The 20517-nt window shown below is 52.2% G+C and overlaps 2 protein-coding genes across 2 annotated transcripts in view; one reads left to right on the plus strand and one right to left on the minus strand.

The window, feature by feature from the left end:
• IGFBP7 (insulin like growth factor binding protein 7) lies at nt 1-18896 on the plus strand. The gene is made up of 5 exons (XM_075708680.1): nt 1-472; nt 14087-14196; nt 15738-15854; nt 16985-17111; nt 18707-18896. Exons 1-5 carry the CDS (start codon nt 1-3, stop codon nt 18724-18726), a joined length of 846 nt encoding a protein of 281 aa, XP_075564795.1. The 3' UTR covers nt 18727-18896.
• The window catches only part of POLR2B (RNA polymerase II subunit B), a 20141-nt gene continuing 18511 nt past the window's right edge, over nt 18888-20517 (minus strand). Inside the window, exons 24-25 of the mRNA XM_075708677.1 lie at nt 20031-20226; nt 18888-19144 (exon numbers count right to left, since the gene is read on the minus strand). Of these exons, the coding sequence (XP_075564792.1) occupies nt 19055-19144; nt 20031-20226 (286 nt within the window). The 3' untranslated portion in view covers nt 18888-19054. The remainder of the gene's footprint in view (nt 19145-20030; nt 20227-20517) is intronic.

Genomic DNA, 20517 nt, shown 5'->3' on the forward strand with positions numbered 1-20517 from the left:
ATGCCGCGCTCCGCGCTGCTGCTGCTGCTGCTGCTGGCGGCGGCGGTGCCCGCTCCGGCGGCGGCGGCGGCGGGGGGCTGCGGGCCCTGCGAGCCGGCGCGGTGCCCGGCGCTGCCGCCGCGGGGCTGCCCGCTGGGCCGGGTGCGGGACGCCTGCGGCTGCTGCTGGCAGTGCGGCCGCGGCGAGGGCGAGGCCTGCGGCGGCGGCGGGGCTGCCGGGGGCCGCTGCGCCCCGGGGCTGGAGTGCGTGAAGAGCCGCCAGCGCCGCAAGGCCAAGGCCGGCCCGGCCCCGGGAGCCGCCACGCCCGCCGCCGGCCCGCCCGGCGTGTGCCTCTGCAAGAGCCGCTACCCGGTGTGCGGCAGCGACGGGCTGACCTACGGCAGCGGCTGCCAGCTCCGCGCCGCCAGCCTGCGCGCCCAGAGCCGCGGCGAGCCCGCCATCAGCCAGCGCAGCAAGGGAGCCTGCGAGCAAGGTGCGGGAGCGGCGGCCGCAGCCGGCGGGCTCGGGGGAGGGAGCGGGCGGGCGCTGGCGCGGTTCGGGAGGGTCGGTGGCCGGCTGCGCTGCCTGATTTGGCGGTGAAAAAGCTGGTCCCAAGCGCTCCTCGTAGTGTTTTATCCCGTCGGGATGCTTGTCTGTGAAGCCGGGGTGATTGCAAAGCCGCCTTAAATGGACTTGAGAGTCCCGGTCGGATGATGCTGCCTCAGCTTGGAGTAAGACTTTAGACCAGCCCCAGAAATGCAGAGAAACTTAGCCACCCGCTCTTGGCCTCCAGCTGTGCTGGCACTGCCCTGCTTTTCATACTTTGCCTGCGGCTTGCCATTTGGGATGCCGTGACATGGGACAAAAGGGTTGAGCCGTCCAGCGGAGGGTTCGGCAGAGGAAAACTGCAAACGGTGAGAAAAGGGAATGATTAAATGGATGTGAAAGCTGCAGAAATTCAGAGCCAACATTCACTGGCTTGCTTTGGTTCGAAACGAAGAAGAGCAGTGACTCTCCTGTGAGCTGCGCATAGCGGTTTGCACTTGCGGCATTTCCAACCAGGAGCTCGATTCTTCCCAAGCTTTTGCTTAGGGATGGTGCTCAAGGAAGAAATAGTTCCGCTGCAGAGCCTCTACTAGAAATCCTGGCTTCTGAGCTCACTGGAGGCGAGCAGTTAGGAGAGTGGGTTTGCTGGGAGGGAGGGAGGAGTGGGACCTAGCACACAGCCATTTGCTGAACGTCTCAAGGACAATATTGCAGCGCCGATCCCATTTTGCTGGAGGAGTGTTTTCACAAACACAGTATGTCTAGGGTCACAGCCTCCACCTCCTCCTCTTTTCCTCCCATAACTGAGGCCAAGTATGTCTTGCAAAACAATGTTTCTGAAGCTCCCAAGGAAAGCGTGAAAGGCTGGGTAAGGATTGGGTTATGCACTTTGATGTTGCCCATTAAATGCCCTGTGTGGCTTTTCACAAACCTTGTGTAAAGCACCAGGCTTATATATTAGCCAGAAACATTGTGGCAGAGAGTGTTAACTCCTGGAGGAAAGGCGCTTCAGCTCTCAGGCCAATGTGGGGTGAGCCAAGACCGTCCTCTGTCCAGGCCTCCGTGTGGCATTTGGAAGGAGTCTTTCCTGCCCAGCAGACTCGGGAGATGGTCACAGCAGTCCGAAACATGCGTGCTGCTCCTTGGCCCTGCCAGCCCAGACCAAGCGAGCAGATGCGGTTGAAAGACGTCTGAGGTCACGTTCAGGGGTGTACTTGAGAAGAGGGCTGCATTCACACTTGTCTTGCCCACAGTCACCCAGGAGTTCGTGGCAAAACAGGTATTGCTACTCAAATTGTAACCTACCGCCCCAACCCTTGGCTGCATTTCCTCGTGTCCACACCAGACTGGATGCTGGCTTGGCCTGGTGGGGTTTTGACCCAGGCTATGGAGACAAAGTTTGACGAGGTCGCTGCAAACACGAGCCACTAGGCTGGATGGTGGGAGGCCACCGACCTGCCAGCCTCAAACAGCTCCCACGAGACTTTCTCTGTCCTCTGCTCATCACGGTGGCAGCTTCTCTGAAGAGGGCCACAGTGCGGGACAGCCACTCCATGCACAAACCGCATCCCTTCCTCGGAAAAGGGCCCTTTGGGTGTGCAGATGTGCAGCGAGACACCTTTGCAGGCTGTTACCTGTTGTTTAAGAACTTCGCTGGAGCACGTGGTGCCAAGCCACTGGCAAAATGTCCCTTCCTCTGTCATTCTGGGGAGCCGCTCTTCTGTTGGATCCTGCTGCTGGGAGGGCTCTGACCCGGCATCTCGGGGAAGGGAGCAGGAGGGACGTGGGCTGCTCAGCAGTGGTGTTGCAACTGACTCTTCTGAGATTTCCCTCGGCTGCGTGAACTTTCAGCACGCTGCGGACCTTCTTCGGGCGATATGCATCGGTCTGTAGCTTGCAGCTGAGGCAGGGATTCGGCCCACACATGTGGTAGACATCTGGAAGTATTTCGGTAGCCCTCAGGGCCTCCTGGTAGTTAGGACTGTTGGGTGGGGAGGGGAGGGGAGTTGTAATCTCCACACTCATTTTGAAACAGTGGTAGGAGAGGACATCCATCCCATCAGCCCCGCAGGGTAGAGCCTCTTTCAGTGTCTTCCCAGATAGGAGACAGCACTTTTCTGGGTTTCTGAAAGAAAGTAAATGCTGTGGCAGTCAAAGGGTGGAAGTTCTGGCTTTTGCCATTTCCCACCACAAACGGACATGATCTCCATAAGGCGCTGTCTAGGGTGGGATCCTGCACAGGGAGACCACAAACAGGCAGGATCCTGCCTGCACAAGTCATTTGTGTGACAGCTTTTGCACAGAAAGAAGTCCTTGGGGCACAGGGGACTTGGGCTTCCTGCTCATGGCAGATGGGCTCCACGGTGTCTGTATATGCTCGCTGGACTGTCAGGATCATGTCTGAGAAGATCCACAAAGTCTGAGAAGAGATCCAGAAAACCGTGTGTTCAGCAGCAGGTCCTGACTGTGTTGGATTGCTCTTTTTTTTTTCCCCAGGTGGAACTGGAGAGAGAGGGCTTGTTTTGCACATCCTATTTGAAAGCTGGTCCTCGGGAGGAGGAAATGCAGAGCTGCCACTGCTGTTGGCTTTTCCTGTTGTGGGCAGGAAGGGTGGCAGCTGGAGCTGGGGCATCCAACGGAAGAAGGGAACGTGTCTAGGAACAGGTTATTGGTGGATGCTCTTCCTCACCCACCCTAGCACTGCAACACGCTGGGGGTGGCAGGGCAGGAAACAGGACATGGGCAGATGCACATGGGGCAAATGCTGCCAGTTCATCCCTTTCTTGATTCCTACCACATTCCTTGCTCACCTCCCAGGCAAGGTGGGAGTGAGTCTTACTGCAGCTACCTCCTCTTCTTCTGCCTTAAAATATGTGCTTGAGATACAGGGATCGGCCACAAGCAGTTAAAAGACTTGGGCTCCTATTCCTTGGTTAACTGGGGTTGCATTTCATACCCTCTCTCTCGCCTTCTCCTCCTCTCTGTCCCATATGTACCAGGTATTCAAAGGGTCTGAAGGAGGTATATCTGCAGGGAGGGGCAGTCCTACTGATTTGTTACAGGCAGGACCATGTGGGTGTGAGTAAAGCAGCCTGGAAACAAAGCGCTCAGCTACATAAGGCTTAACATGCACAATACTCCTTGAGACACACGTCTTTTTCCACTACATATTTCCAAGGTGATAAAAGTTCATTAAAATTATATTTGACAAAGCTGACCAAATGCATGTCCAGCTGAGCTTTCCATATTTGTCATGGTGCCTATCACAGGGTTTTGTGTGCAATGCTCGGCAGTTTTTGCTTGCTAAGATATACTGCCCGCCAACTGGGAATAACTTGGATGTTTCTTAGTTGTTAAATAGCAAAAGGAAGGAGGCAGTTCTCGGCCCTACATAATTCGCCTTGACCTTGTCCTTGGGATTCTCTTTCTGCTGCTTGTTTCCCAGACCTCTCGGATCTGATGCCTGTGTTCTTTGTACAAAAATAGTGAAGCCATGCAGAAAAAGGTATTTCCGTTGCAGCCAAAACTTCCTGCTGGAGGGCAAAGGGAAGACACAGTTGAGAAGAGTTTGAGAGTCCTTCCTGGAGTGGGTTGCACGTGGGCAGGACTGTTGGGAAAGGCTGGAAAGAGGTGCCCTACTTGATTCCCAACTCTTTGAGGCCGCATGGCTGCTGTCGGTGCCGTGTCAGCAGGGCACGGCAAAGCTGCCTGCGCTTGCTCTGGGGCAGCAGGCAGCGATGCCGTGGTGCTGGCTCCTGGCCGGGCTCACGCTGTGCTCTCACGCTTGCGCTCACAGCTGGCTCGGGGTTTGCCCCGCTCCCCGCCAGGGAGCCACTACCCCCATCCCATCTCTACGCTTGCCTCTTTGTAGCTAATCCCAGTGCCGAGGCCATGCAGGAGATGGATGCTGTGAAATTTTCCAGCTGCTTTCCAGCATTGCCTTTAAATGGATTATCCCTTTGCTCTCTGCCTATGAATATGCATAGCTACGCTCAGGTCTGCTGCCAGCTCTTGCAGGCAGGGCAGGCCCGGACACAAAGCAGAAGCTTGCTGGCGGGGCAGGTACAGGCAGTCAGGGGTGCCACCTCCGGTGGTCCCCTCGGCAGGAGGAGAGGCCGCTGTCACAGCCGGGGAGCTGCCCTCTGCTGCTGCCGTCACCCAGCTGTGCACAGATGTTCAGAAGAGCCTCTTGTGGAGTTGGTGGCTTCAGTAATTTAGGCTGAAATTCATTTTGCAGTGCATGCCCTGAGGCTGTTTACGGCCAGCTAGGACCCGGGGCAGGAGGACCATGGTACCCACTGCCATGCAAAGCCAACTGGCATAAAGAATTAGGGTTGTGTGGCTCAGCTCAAGCCGGGCAGGAGGACCATGGTACCCACTGCCATGCAAAGCCAACTGGCATAAAGAATTAGGGTTGTGTGGCTCAGCTCAAGCCGGGCAGGAGGACCATGGTACCCACTGCCATGCAAAGCCAACTGGCATAAAGAATTAGGGTTGTGTGGCTCAGCTCAAGCCAGGCAGAAAAACAACCTCAAAGCACCAACCCCCATCAAAAAGCTAGCAGGATTTCTGGCATGACAGTCTCTCTGAGCTGAAAAATACCAGGCACGGACTTGTTGCCTGACCAGCGCAAGAAGGGACAAATACACCCGAGTCTCTCTTACCATTAGCTACCAGCAAATACCTGCTTTGAGGGCCATGTGACTGCTGGAAATACTGCTAAAGTTACCTCATTACAGCCCAAAAGCCTTATGGTTTGAAGCCCCTAATACTTGTTCCAGCAGGGTTGGGGTCTCCAGGTTGTTTTGCTGTTGCCAGTCAAGGCTTTGTCTATATTTTACATTCACTTCTCTCTTGGTGGAAGCCGAGCGCCTGTTCTTGCCCAAATGTAGCGTACCACAAAGTGGTTCTCGGTGGATATCGGAGGACAGTGTTTCACCCTCCAGGGAACTGGTGCTGCTTTGTACCTACCTACAAAGACTGGAGGTAGAAACTCAGGACCTCTCTGGGTGGAGGGTAGATTTGCTGGCTCACCAGGCAGCCTGCTTTATTTCTATTGATCTGAACGTGGCTTGAATCTCCATGGCTCCATGAAAGCCTTTTCACAGCATTGGGAACGTGCGGGGTTTTGCCCTATGGTGATGAGGGCTCAGCACCTTGCAGGATCCACCCCACAGGCTGCAGAGCTGATGAACAGCAGCACCAGGAGAGAGGTTCTTTTGAAGCTGACCGTGACCAGCACTAAACTTGCCTAAATTGCTCTTTCACCAGCAAAGAGATCTCAGTCACCGGAGCTGAGCTGTCCCCCCAGAGGGGTATCATTTTGGCTTGCCAGAAGCCCAGACAGCATCCCTCCTAGAAGGGTTTTTTTGCTAAGGTGCCACCCACCAGTTCTGGGGCTCAGGAAAAGGTGGGTGCAAGGTTTCTTGGCTGTCCATGGGGCTAAAAAAATGGGCTGATGGATGTAGGATCGTGGCTGCCAGGCTCTCGTGGAGGCTGACAGCCCTGGGGGCAAGTACAGCCCACAGCTTCCTGCCACTTTACCCCAGCAATGGTTTTGCTTGGCTGGTGCCTCAGTTGTCCCATAAAGCTACATCTGCGCTGCAAACGAAGAGGTGCCGAGTTCCCACAGGTCAATTTTAAAACATGAAACATAAATCACATCTGTTTGCTCATTCCATCCAAATTCAGCTGTTGCGGCTTTGCCAGAAATATTTTAGTTTTGAGAGTGGGTGGGTGTTTTGGTTTTTTTTTCTTCTTAATCCACTGCCAGAGTAGAGCAGAAACAGGGGTTTGGGGGAAAACCTTCTGGGAGATGGCAGCCTGCTGTTATCACTGACGTTGGCTCATCTTCTCTTGATACAGCTGCCTTAAATTCAAAGGCTCCCCAGTCTTTTAGACACCAGAAAGCATAGTTCATAGCTGACCACATTTTGCAAGAAACTCTTCTGAATTTGTGCTTTTTAGTTAACAAGTGGCTTAGATTGCTTTAGTTCTTTCCTCCCGTTCTTCCTTTCCTGGATTTTAAGGGCCTTAAAAGAATATCCACATTTTATAAGTGCTTTCTTCTTTGCTGGGGAAAGGGAGATTTAGACAACTTTTTGCTAAGTCATCCGTGGTTGTAAATGAGCTGAATTCCCTAATTCTTCTGGGAAGCTGGTTTGGTTTTCTGCATCAGCTGGGAGTGGGGGTCTTGCAGCAGTGGCCTGCTACCAAATTTGTCCCACCACAAAGTGCTGCATTTGCAGGTGGATCTTGCCAGCATTTTTGTGCTGCATTCAGAGAGTCCGTGGCAGAGCAGAGCTGCCCAGGTGCGTGATGAGGTTACACCTTTTGTTTTGTACCGTGGGGTCCTTTCAGATGGAGCATGGTGTGGGGATGTCATGTCATGCGGTGTGGTGCTTGCTTTTCCAGCACATGGTGCGTTGGGATTTTGAGACACAGTTTCTAGGGCTGAAGCTTTATGCTTGTATTTTTAAAATTCATCTGTAACTTTGGGTTTTTCCACAGTTGTAGGATAGGCCATAAATTCCTCCTTAAAAGGCATTTAGTTATTTGGAAAGGTTTTGGTTCATTGGAGCTTGAGTTTTTATGGTTACTGTGCTAAAATCTTGTTAGGGAAGCTGTTTAATATATTACTCGGCAGCTCAGAGTCTTGGAGAGCACCAGTATGCCAGGGTCTATGCAAACACCTCCCCTGCCCAAGAGGAGCCCATATTTCACCTGTGTCTTCATTCTCAATCATCGTAGCATATCCAAAATCACTAGGAAGGAATGATTACAGATCAGCAAATTCCTCCCCATGTTTATTTTTTCTGTTGCTGGAAAGGCATGCTGTGTTTAAAAAAATGCATTTAATCCTTTGTTGGGCTGAGGTTGACTGAGGCTCATACTAAATAGGAGATTACCACGTAGCAAGTCTAATCAGGGTGGACTTTTGAAAGCCCTACTTGCTTTTCCATGCATAAACGGTGCCATGCCTTGTTTCTGTGTCTCCCACTGCAAGCTTTTCACATTCTTTCCAGGCTTTAGCTCGTGGTCCTCCTTGTGCCATGATGACAGTTTTCTTAGTAAAACTGAGCCAGGGTCACATGAAGAGAAGAGGGGAGGTGATGGCTGGGAGGAGAGAAGTTTCTTGATAGAGCTTGTCCAGGATGTCTGGGACAAAAAAAAAAAAAAAAACCAAATATGCATCCAGATATGGCTGGGAAGCAGCAGGCGTGTTTGCAGAAAGCTACTGCCTGTTTGACCCCAGGGACAGCATGCTTCAGAGACTGGCAAAAGGAAGGGGAGGTGGGGAAAAAAGGGCAGGATTGGGGGAAAAGGCAGGAGAGAGGTTGGCTTGTGGCAGTCCGCTAGCAAGGGCAGTGTCACCTCCGCTCAGAGGGCTTGCCCTCTCCCCATTTGGCTGTTTCTAGGGGCAGGTGCAGTTATAAGCTTGCAGCTGAGCTTCAGAGCAGCCTCAGCCACGTTGGCCTCCCCGTTACCCCAGCTATGAGATTTGGATCGCGTTGAGGACGCTGCTGGATGCGGCAGAGCACTGAGCTAGGCACAAGGCATGCCGAGGCGCAGCCTTTTCTCTGGGCGCGGTGCCGGCGCCAGCGCAGACCCATCCTGCGCGCTAGGTAAGGGAGGAAGGGCTTGGCGTTTTGTTCTTTGCAGTGCCGCCCTGTTCTCCCTCCCACCTCTACGTAAACTCCACAGAGGGCTGATAAGTAGCCATGTAAAGGTCATGCACAAGGTCTCTGAAGGCAGCGTTCCCGAACCATGGTAGAACAGCAGGGGTGGGATTTCCAGCCGTGCTGAGCCTGGCGGGGTGGGAAGCGGGAGGAGATCCATGGCACTTAGATGGTGGCCTGGGGCCCTGCCTCACACTGACTCAGTCTCAAGTCTCCAGGGCTTGGGGCAAAGCTGCGTTCACGTTTGCAGCCTTTCCAGGGTCACTGGGCTGCTGAAGTCTGAGTGGGAGCATCCGAACAGGCTTAGCATCCAGCATCTCCTTTGGTCTGGAAGTCTTGGAGCTTCCTTCTGTAACTCCTTAGTCTCTTGAAGGCCAGGTTGGGGAGAAAGGCCTTCAGAAAGAGGTAAAGAAGGGTGCTTGTAAATCTGCCAGAAAGCAACAGGCAGCTTTGGGAATGGGGAAGGACAGAAGCCGCTTGCACTTCCCATCTGCTGCTGCCTCTCGCAGAGCACTGACCTGGGAGGGAGCAGCTGAAGCCGTGCCAGCTAGAATGAGTAGATGCTGCTTACGGAAGGTTTCCCCTTCTCCATATAAAGTAATGTTGAAGGGAAAATACTTCCCAGCAGCTTAGGAGACTGGAGTGGGTCTATTTTCAGACTTGCAAGAGCTTGTGAGGGTGAACCATGTCTAGCTTTTGCTTTGATTTGCTGTCTCACGGGGAGTGTTCCCAGTCTGTTTCCCCCGGGGCTGTGGCAGGGCGACGCAGCGCTCAGGAGGGCTGGCTGGGAACCAGGCTGGCGTCCACGCGAACTTCAGCGTGCAGTACACAGCTTCATGTGGTCGTGGTCGGGACTTCCCACGCACACCTGAGCACCAGGGCGTACCCCACAGTGCTTAATGTCGAGCTTATTTTTGCCTTTAGTGACATACCTGTAGCTCCCTTGATCTTTAGCAAAAAAGTTATTGCTCTGCTTGCTGGCGTGTGATTTATTTGTGCGGGTGGGTGGCCACCAAAGGAAGATCAGCAAGGACCAGCTAACCCTGAGCTGTGATAGACCATCCTGGTACCAGCGAGGGGCAGGTGGGTGGGCTGAGAGATGCCACATCTCTGCCTGCTGTGGCTGAGCAGAGAAGGGGTGCACGGTACAGGAGGGGTGTCAGGAACAGATGCCAAATGATAGCCTCATCGAGGAAATCACAGGCTCTGCCACATGCTGCTGTGGCAGAAAAGCAACTACATAACAGCAGCGGGAACTCCTCTCCGTCTGCTGCTTTTGACATAACGCAGGCTGTCAGGTCCCTGTGGTCTGCAGAAAAAACAATCCCTCTGCTTTCAGGCTCCTCTCCCCGGGTGAATGAGCTCGCTGGCTCTGTAAGTAAGCCCCTTCCCGGGCCAGGGAGATCTATTTGTCTTCTGAACAATGGGCAGAGCAGGGAGGAAATGCCTGAAGCGCCTGCGGAGAGCAGCTGATCTCCATCAACAGCCTGCGCTGTCCTCTTGGCCAAGGAGCTCCTGCGCAGTCAGGGCAAGTACCGGGAGGGAGCATCCTGTGCATCCACGGTGCCCCTGGCTCGGTCCCTGATGGGGAGCAGAGACCACTCAGCCACGTCGATGGTGGTGACCGTTTTCATCAGCAGGTGCAACCCGCAAGTCCCCAGCCCGAAGGAAGCGGATGGAGAAACGGGCCCCGTTCTGGGCAGCGCTGCAAGTGGAGCAGCATGGCCTCTGAGACGCAGGCTGTAGGATGAGGGCCAGGGGGCTCCTTGCTGGCAGGAATTAATCGTCTGCGCTGTACAAGGTGGGCTTGTTGCCAGTCCTGCTGAGTGCATGGTGGCCTTGCTCCCTTCACAAGGACCCCCAAAGCAAGAGGGGTGACTTGCAGGAGGGAATGTCCTTGCATCCTCTGAAGTCCCGCAGGCATCCCCTGCTTCTCCTGTTGTGGCAGGTTGCTGTGTCCTCTGTCCAGCTCTGGCTGCTTTGGGGGACTGTGGGAGAGAGCGTGAGTGGGACCAAACCAGGCAGCAAGCAGGGTGACTGCCACGCACCTGGGTGTCAGCTCGCTGTGGTGGGAGTCTACCTACTGCTGTGGCCTGTCGTGATTTGACTTTAAATCTGCTGACTTCTTGGCCTTTCTCATTTATTTTTAGTGGAGGAAGAAGCCCAGCTCTAGAGTTTTGGCCTTCTGGATTTAAGTCAAATATCCCAAGAGACCACGCTGACTCTTCCCATGACACCATTGCATCTCTCGGGATGTGTATTCCCTCCCGGCCTCAGGGCTGTGCCGGGTAGAGACGGAGGCCTGTGAATGCTCCCCGTTCATTTTGCAGCTAAAGGCAGAGCCTCTTGTTCCTCCTGGTTAGATCAAGGTGTACATCCCAAGCTCGAGCTCGGGGCTGCCTCGTAACAGCCAGGCTCTCGCTGTGCTGTGGCTGCTGTGCCGAGCCAGCCGGGGCTGTGCCGTGAAGCTGTGCAGGCAATTCCCCTTCCCAGGGAAGACAAATTTCTCCTCACCCACGAGGTGGGTAGAAATTCCCTCTCTCTTCTCCCCTGACAGCAGTTGCTACAGAAGAATCCTGGTGTGACCTGCTCCTGGCAGGGTGAGCAAATGTCCGTGGGCAGAGGGTGTCCGGACCCTTGACACAGGGGGAAACTCGGGGGCAGCTGACACCGAGACACCGCAGGCAGTGGATTTAGTGGTGTGTTGAATGCTGCCAGTTCCCAATGAGGGAATAACTGAGCCAGATCCTGGAAGAGCATAATGGTGCCTTAAAATCCACCTGGCTTTTAACGTAAGAATCAGGATCTCTCCTTTTCTGCCGTGGGGGATGGTGGTCATTTGGGGGCAGCTGCGTTTCTCCTGCCTCATGGAGAACCCCAGCGACTGGTGATAAAGAGGATGGTGTCTGTCCTGGTTTTGGCTGGGACAGAGTTAATTTTCTTCCTAGTAGCAGGCATAGTGCTGTGTTTTGGATTTAGTAGGAGAAGAATGTTGCTAACACACTGATGTTTTTAGTTGTTGTTGGGTACTGCTTATGCTAGTCAAGGACTTTTCAGCTTCCCATGCTCTGCCAGGTACACGAGAAACTGGGAGGGGGCACAGCCAGAAGAGTTGATCCAAACTGACCAAAGGGCTATTCCATACCATATGACATCATGCTCAGTATATAAACTGGGGGGGGTTGGCCGGGGAGCAGCGATCGCTGCTCGGGAACTGTCTGGGTATCGGTCATCGGGTGGTGAGCAATTGCATTGTGCATCACTTGCTTTGTATATTGCTATTACTATTATTATTATGTTGTTACTATTATTATTTTACTTTATTTTGTTTCAATTATTAAACTGTTCTTATCTCAACCCAGGAGTGTTTCTCACTCTTACTCCTCCGATTCTCTCCCCCATCCCATCGGGGTAGGGGGAGTGAGCAAGCAGCTGCGTGGTGCTTAGTTGCTGGCTGGGGCTAAACCACAACAGTGTCATACCGGGGCAAACGTAGCTCTGCCTGTGGGGGACAGGCCCCAGGCTCTGCCCTAGGAAGGGCACCTTGCACGTGGAACGTTCTGCATGGCTGGAGGAGGAGGCAGCGGCAGCAGCAAGCTGTGCTGGGCGCACATCTGCTGGAGGTCCTTGCAGAGCACGGGGTGAGCTACGCCGCCTGGGGACATCCGGGTCCCACCGGAGCTGCCCAGCGCCCCATTGTTCAAGGGACACCAGAAAAAGAACAGCAGGGCTGTGCAGGAAACAGCTGCGCCGGGGAAGAGGAGCGGAGTGCGTGGCCTGAGCTGGCCCCGTCGCGGGGATGGCGACACTTCAGGCTGGCCACAGCCCTGCTGCTGCGCGGGGGCCAGGCGGTGCTTCGGGCAGGAGTGCGCTGGGGGTGCTAGCCCCACGGGTCACCCCACTGTACTACGCTACGGTTGTGCTCGGGGGAACAACCTCCAGCGGGGTGTTGCTGAGAGTGCAGAGTTGGGTATGGTCTGGAGGTACGGATCTGCTCTGGGCCACCTGGAGCAAGGATAACTCCAGCACCCTTCCATACAGGAAAGGGTGCTGTGACTCCGACACACCCCTCTCCTGGCCAGTGCACAGGAATCAATTCCTGCAGCAGCACAACCAAGAACAGGGTAAACAATGTAATGAAACGCTGCTTAAATCCTTTTCTCAGCTGAGAGTTCTGTGCAGATGAGGAGCACCTGGGTTGTGATGTCTGCCAGGAAACCAGCCCCTACTGATCATTGGGTGTGGTTTTAAGCATCGCCCAGGGCTACACATAAAAATTCCCTGCTTCTACACAGCTACCTCCTGTTAAAACCAGGACTGAGATACCTCTGTAACGGAGAATTTGGGCTGCGGCCACCCCTGGTGTCTTAGCAGCTTCCCACCAGCAGGCCGTGTACAGTCATTCCTGGACAGGGAAGTCTCGGAAGAGAAGAGCAAACGCTTCTCTGGGATCACACCAGCTGCTCAGGTGCAGGGACCCACCTTGGCATCCCTTGTGCTAAGACAGAGGCATGGCTGACGTCCTGTGGCTGGTGATACCAGTATGGATCTGCCCCCAGATCCCGAGGAGGAAAAAAGACTCTAGCTTTCTGCTGGAAGATGTTGGTACAGTGGGATGCACCTGAAACCTGCTCCCCGCTGCCTGCAAGAGGGCTGCAGGGCAGCGTGTGTGTGCGGGGCTGAGGTCAGCGCATGTTCAGGACCCCAGAAGGAGCATCAGGACCCAAGTCTGCCCCTCTTTTGTGGGGCTGGGAATGAGCCATGGTCTGTGAGCCAGCATACCCAGGGGCTTCAGTCAGGCTGGCTCTGGAGTACTTGTTCGTGTAGGAAATGCCTTCTCCTGATGGGGTCTAATGGCAGCTTCAGTTTCCTGTTACTGCCTGCATCTCCAGAGCAGAAGGGGAAAATCTGCTGTGTTCTTCAAGCCATCAATAAGTGGAAATAAACACTATGTGTTCCTTTGGTCTGCACTTCCTATTGTGGGGAATTAATAGCTGCATTTTTGCAAAACAGCCCCACTAAAGAGGGATTGAACAGAGAAGGCCATTCTTCCCTTCCTGGGATATGGGTTACGTCTCCAACATTTCCCAGCCTGAGGGGTAAACATCTCCAGCCAGATCTGCAAAACAGCTCTGTTCCCATCTGGCTTTGGAAACAACTCCCTGTTTAACCAGGGACTGGAGCTCTTTGGGGAAAAATGGAGCGCTGCATTCACCTGGTCCCTTCCTGGGTCCCCCCCAAGGAGAGCTCTGCCACCCTCCAGCCAGCCTCCTGTGGCTGAATGTTGCACACAGGTAAAACAGGAGCAGCGTAACACTGAATTCTACTAGCCAGCTGCCACAGGCTTTGCTGCAGATTAAAATCAAGCTGGGAAGAAGGATGCTGCAAAGCTGGCCAAGCTCTCTGTGGCATGGGAGAGTGAGTGGGACCCACCATGTCTCCCAGGGGTGATGGGTCCTCTCCTCCGTGCCAGCTGAGTGTCAACGATGCACTTGGTGGCTACGTGGTGAGCAAAGGCAGCAGTTTGTAAAGCCCTGCCTAGCCCCCGAGATAACAGAATACAAACAGAAAACAATACTATCTTACCTCTGACCTCAGTCTTGCAAGTAGATGGGCTGATCACCTGAACCCCGCAACACTTGAGTTTCCGTGTGGGGCAACTGCCCATCAACCTGAACAGCTTAAGGTTGGATGCATGTGTAGCGTTGGAGAGCGAAGTGCTGTGATGTGGGATCAGTCCGGCAAGCTTTGCTCCAAGCACGGCCCCCCTTCACCTTATCCTCAAAACCCGTCAGAAGTGACTGGCCCCCACTTAAAAGGCTAGCGAGGAGACAAGCTTGCAGTCACCCAGTCCTTAAAAGCTTTTCTCCCTTTTTTTGCAGGACCCTCCATTGTGACCCCTCCTAAGGACATCTGGAATGTGACAGGAGCACAGATCTACCTGAGCTGTGAAGTCATAGGCATCCCAACCCCTGTCCTCACCTGGAACAAGGTAAGGGCCCTGCTATGAGCTCTTGGAGCGTAGCAAAGCTGAGGCAGCTGAAACTGCCTGGTAAGCATAAAGGCCATAGCAGATGCCTCCTTAGAAACACACATCTTTGATGAGTTCCCCTATCTGTGCGGTTCCGTCCACCCCCAAACATCTGGCTTTGCTTAATCTTTTTCTAAACTCTTGTTGATCCCGAGGCAGAACAGGGCTTGCGTTTCTCTCGGTAGCGCCTGGTGTCCAGAGCACGCAGGGAACGTCCCCTGACCTGACCTGCTGTCACCCTGCTGGCGGCAGCGGCTCTGAGGTGGCTGGACACGGCTCGCCCACGCCAGGCGCAGGAAGCGCGCGGGCACTTGCCTCCGTTAGCCGGCAGCGTGCTGATTTTGGCAGCGTGCTGGTAACACCTGGCTTAGGGCAGGGGCCAGTCTTGAGCAGAGGGGATCCCAGCTGCAGGGCTCAGGGCCACCGCATGGCCCCTGTAGCCTCTTCAGGTTTGTGGACGCTTGGGAGGGGTCTTAAAATTAAGCTGGAACAATACTAGATTAAGAATACTACAGAGAAAAGAACTAGATTGGCACGGAGATTGCTTTCTTCTGAGACAGCAAACTCCCTTCATAGGGGTCCCGGAGCAGACTGTCAGGTGAGCATATAACATAGGCATGTTGTCCCAGGCAGCATTTCCTGCTTGTTAACAGGCAGACGCCGTGTTTACACTGACGGTCAGTGCTGCTCTGCTTTTCGTGCCTCTTCCTCGTGGCCGAGAGACTGCTTGACCCGGTGATAACAAGGGCTGAGCACCACTTGTCCTGCGCTGCGCTCTGGGCTTGGTGTGACTGCACTGCTGCTCTCTCACCATTGCTGTGCCCACCAGGAGGGACTGCCTGGTTTGCTGCAGCAGAAACCTACAGGGCTGTCCCTGGCCTGTGGGGAAGAGGATAGGTCATGCAGGGAGAGCTCATTCCAGGAGCAACATTCAGATGCTGGGTTCTCTGCTATTGCCATGCTAAAAAGCCTGATCATCAGGAAAGTTGCAGGGAAGCCTCCCCAAAGAAGGACAACAGTCAGCTCCTGCTCTCCCTCCAGTCCCAAGCCAGAAGGCAGCTGCTCCAGCCTGCTGAACTGGATTGATGTACAGCTACCAGCACCTGCAGGCAGCCAAATCCTCCTTGTTCAGCACAGGCATCGTTTGGTGGGCTAAACACACCCCTGGAAACATGCACACGAGTCTGTGAGACTGTTGGCGCAGTGTGTGTTTGCACACCCCACTGCCCAGCACCGTCCACAACCAGGAAGCTGTGCTGCTCCGTCCCTTCCTGCTGAGGCAAGGAGAACGCAGCCGCAGTGCAGATGCTGAGGCATGGGGGTAGCGGGGCCGCATTACACGGAGGGTAAGGTGAAATGCTGGCACTAGAAAAAACACTGCTCCTGCACAAAACACATTCATGTAAAAGTAGCGTTGATCTGGTCTGCGTGCAGGTACGGTCCTAACAGTTCTAGCATAAATAAGCCCCAAAGTTCTCACACCTTTCTGCCCTCCTGTTTAGATAATTCAGGGACAGTATGGTGTCCAGAGGATGGAGCTTCTGCCTGGGGACCGGGAAAACTTGGCTATCCAGACACGAGGGGGCCCTGAGAAACACGAAGTGACTGGCTGGGTGCTCGTAAGTACTTTGCGTATGCACAGAGCTGCACAAACAGTACAGTGCAGTTTGCAAACAACTCATGAACAAAGAACGGTACAGAAGACACATGGCAGCAGACAGGGCATGTAGAAGGAAACAACCTGTGTGAATTAGACATGAAGGGTAAGGGTGGCTGCTGGCTCCAGTCTCACCCGTTGCCGGTTTTCACCTCTGTCTAGCATGCAGTAGAAGCATACGATCAGAGAAGGCGAGACTTAAATGAAAGATCTCCTTTCCGTATGTCATGACTTTCCTGCTGCCATTAGTGGGAAGGAGATCCTCTCCATGTCTAGGAAGGAATCAGTAGAGAGGCGAGGCGTCCCTAAGAAAGACCCACAGCTGGGGAGCCCTTACAGATCTGGCAGAACTGTCCTTTCCTCAGCAAAGCACATCACCCACCGGAGAATATCACAGCGCAGAAGCCATCAGCTCTCACCCAGCAGACCTCCTAAGCCACAGGAGTACCTGCGGGCTAATCGGCAATCACCACACATCAGAGGGCAGCGGTGAGGTGGCCAGAGGGAGCTGCTCTGCATCCCAGTAAAGGAATTGCAAGTATGATGGCTGCCAGCTGCAGAGGAGCCGGCAGCAGGGGAGCACAGCTCCGGGTGTTGGTTCCCGCACCGCTTGCAAAAAGCAGAGCTGGAAACAAGGAGAGGGAAAGGTTTGAGCTGATGATTTTGCTGAACTGACTGGATGCAGCATGTTGTAGGAAGCCTTTTTCTTCCTGCCCCCCTCCCCTTACCAAGCATGCAGTGGTCTGACACATCTCCAGACTAAGACAACAATAAAAGGAAAGGAGGGAGCGTTACAGTACACGTAATCTGGCCTACCAGAGGAGAAGCAAGCTAGGCTGATCCACAGGAGTGGGCGCTTGTCCCAAACTACTGGAGGGAGCCACCGCAGTCTGAAGCAGGCTGTTTAGAGCAGACAGAAGAAATCATGCAGTCGGTGTGGTCCCTAAGCATTAACTGCTACTTCATGCACTCTGTTCATCTCATTATGTCTCAAGCAATTAACAAGTTATATAAAGATACCTTAAAACAGAATCACCTCCACTTATGCACAGGATACTTACTGGGGAATGGGGGGGTTGTTTCTTCTCTTAGATATCTCCTCTGAGCAAAGAGGATGCTGGAGAATACGAGTGTCATGCATCAAATGCCAAAGGAGAGGCAACAGCTTCTGCAAAAATCCACATTGTGGAAACTCTGCATGAAGTAGCCCTGACCAAAGGTAGGTAGCATGGTTGAACACTCAGCAGCTCTTTTCCTTAACGGTTTACTCAGTTATTTGATACAGAAGGACCACCTCTGTTTAATGCTTTCTGGAAAAAAAAAAAAACCACACCAAACCAAACACACACTAGAAATACCAGTTTAACATGCTGCTTTTACTGGGTTCAGCAAAATATTCCCAGCAAATCTGAGCTGCTAGAGTTCTCTAGGGATTGTTAAATAACCCCCCAAGCGCTGTAAAGTACTGGAGATTAAGATACCAGATTAAAAACACTTTTTGGGGTTTTTACAAAGCAACTTTCAGTGGTTTTCCAGCCCTAAATTTGTATCTTCCTTTCACTGTTCTCGGGACACTTCCAAACCTGCCCATCTCTCCTGGGAGCAGTATTGGCACAGCCAGCCCCAAGACAGAGGGGGAACTTCAAGCACTTAAATTCCTGCTGAGTCCTTGCACCTCCTTATTCTTCCCCGTCCTGCAACATCCCAGTCCCTGCCATTCTCCCTGCATGCTGGAGTGTCAAACCCAGGAGGGGACAGATACCCTGCAGCAGCCTTTAGGCAAGACCTGAAGCCTTTACGCTCCAGCCCTCAGCTGGTTTTCAAACCCAGGTCCTCTTTGCCAGGCTGTGTGCAAAGCTGATGGCAAACCAACCACCCTCATTCCAGCTGCAAAGAGGATGGCTTAGTACCAAGGCCACAGGTGCTTCGGAATAAATCCAGAGAGCTGGAACAGTAATTGTAGCCGAGCTAGAGGCAGAGGCACTGGGAAGAAAGCATCCAGCCAGAGAGCACTCTGCTGCCCAAATCCACTTTTGGACATAATCCTTAGTTTTAATCCCAGTAGCTTTATCCGAAGGACACAATCTTGACTTTCTGTATCCTTATATCCCTGAATAGCTGAAAGACTTCCTTTAGGAGAATATTAACCGCACCTGGCATTGAACTAAGAGCATAAAATGAATCCCAGTATCACTTACGGATAGGAACTTTGCTAAAGGTTTTTAGCTAGTCTCTAATCCCTTTTCAAACATTTATGGATGTGAATGAAATTGAGTTTTACTGAGTTGTGCCATGAGCAGCACACTTCTACCATGGAATAGAAGATGTTCACTCCCCCTCTCACAGTAACTCTGCTGTGAGGTTGTAATGCCGTGCGTATTGCCTCATGGTTTATTTCTTAAACGCACAGCACGTGTCACAGCTGTTTCTTTTCAGCTGTAGGGAAGCTCTCAAGTAAGCAATGCTGTAGCTAAGCAATAAGCTGGCAGGCCCCAGTTACTTAAAGGAAATGGATAACGTTAATGGAACAAACTGTCAGACGTCATAGCTACACACTATGCGGTTAGGGAGCCTGTGTCCCATGCCCAGGTGATCTCAGCACAGAAAAATGCCATCTACTCCCACCCCCCTGCCGCTGTAGTCCTGCAGGAGGGAAGGAGGGAAGGAGGGAAGGAGGGAAGGAGGGAAGGAGGGAAGGAGGGACCAAGTTGTCTGGCCTCACCCTCAGCTAACTCACTCACTGTGCTAGTGCCCAAGCTGTGATATTACCCCTTGGAACAGTACAGAGCATAACATGTTTTTGTTTTTCCACAGATGATGGTGCAGAGCTGTGATGTGAGGACTTTCACTTACGCACAGTTTTAAATTACTACTTTGGAAAGCTGCAACCTCTGGCTTTTTCTAGCTCACTAATCATTCCCTCTTAACTCCCTTATTCTTTGATTACCAATTTGCTTGCACACTTCTTTCACAGATACACAAATAAAGATATTCACAGGTTTAATTACAAATTTTAATTCTATTTACAGGAAATAAACATACTTTTGAACAGCACATAATGGACGAGTAAAACTGTATTTTAAATGCAACCTACACAAAGTGAAACGAAACCTGAGCACTTCAGTCTCATCATTTTAAAAAAACATCCAACCCTTTTAAAGGCTAAACACTCATCATACGAGGTGCAATGCTCATAGACATCAGTTCTTGGAAGAGGAGTTTGCAGGCATAGGGCATCCGAACCAAAGATATCTGGAAAGAGATTTCAAAAGGCTTGTGATAAGCACTCCTAAAGCATCAACTTCCACCACCCTCTACACAAACAACTTGTCGAGTTCTTAGCTCAAAAGTGAGTCTGGAGTTATGCATGAAAGCATTTAACAAGAATTGCTCACAGACAGTAACAAAGTAAGAGGGAAGCTGAGACTGTAGAGGCTACACAGCAGCTAACAGGAACACATTTTTAATGATAAAACCTGCAGCCAAGGGAGCTGACCTTAAGAGCGAGCCATTTAACAAGGGAACATGTGCATAGCAAAGCATGCCTGATGCGCAGTAAATGCAGTTAAAATTTCCAGCACACATCTCTTCAGTAACCCCAATGCCATTGTTAAGAGTTGCAGCAGTCAGTCCCTAGCACAAGAACAAGCCTGTTTAACGGCAACTATTTTTATCTCTGCTACTACTCTCCCTTGACACAGTTCTGTAACCAAGAACACACTACAGAGCTTTTTTTTTAATTTAAAAAAAGTGTAACACAAAAGACCTCCCATGGGGACCCAGCTCTGCAAGCATAAGTATCTTCATGGGGACAGTCACAAGGGCGATGGCTCTAAATTCCTGTGATTCTGAGTTTTACTTCTAAAAATAAGCTCTCAAGCGTTTACTTTTAAAGTCTCTGAAAACTGCACTGCAAAATACTTGAACAGCATTTCCTGCCAAGTGACAAGCCAGCACTGTAAAATTAAGGAAACATCCAAATTAACTAGGACACTGTAAACACTTAAAACAGCTACAAAACTAAAATAGCAATTGTCCCGGTACTTCTTTAAATATTTACTTCCCTATCCTCCTGTTCACCCGAGCGGCATTTCCTCTTACCCACAGAGAAACACTGGCTGATGAAAACCACACGTACCTGAGTTTTATTACGGCATCCCCGGCATTCATAGGTGTGAGTCCTTGTGTTTGCAATGGCCATGATTCCACAGAGGTTACAGACGTGGACTTGGTATGGGTCTGAAGCTTCAAACAATCTTTCTCTCAAGAACTGGGCTGCTCCATGAGCAATCTGGCAATCTCGTTCCATTTCTCCAAAACGAAGGCCACCATCACTGAAAAGAGGAAAAGGAAAAAAAAAAAACACCTCAATTTTTTAGTTCATTGGCAAAATACATCAGTTCTTGTTGGTGGAACAAGGACTTAGCAGAAACACAACAGCAGTATTACAAGGCAGGAGTAAAGCTGTGCATCAATTCTCCTTTAACACCTCAGAATAAAACTGTTAGGCAGAATGCAAACACAGTAATTTGTAACCACTGCTGAGCATTTCTAAAGCAGATGTCAGACAGCTAACAGCCACAGCACAACTGTATAGCAAAATGAGGTAAACAATTAAATCATTC

Source organism: Pelecanus crispus, chromosome 4 (genome assembly GCF_030463565.1).
Source record: "Pelecanus crispus isolate bPelCri1 chromosome 4, bPelCri1.pri, whole genome shotgun sequence".
NCBI lineage: Eukaryota > Metazoa > Chordata > Aves > Pelecaniformes > Pelecanidae > Pelecanus > Pelecanus crispus.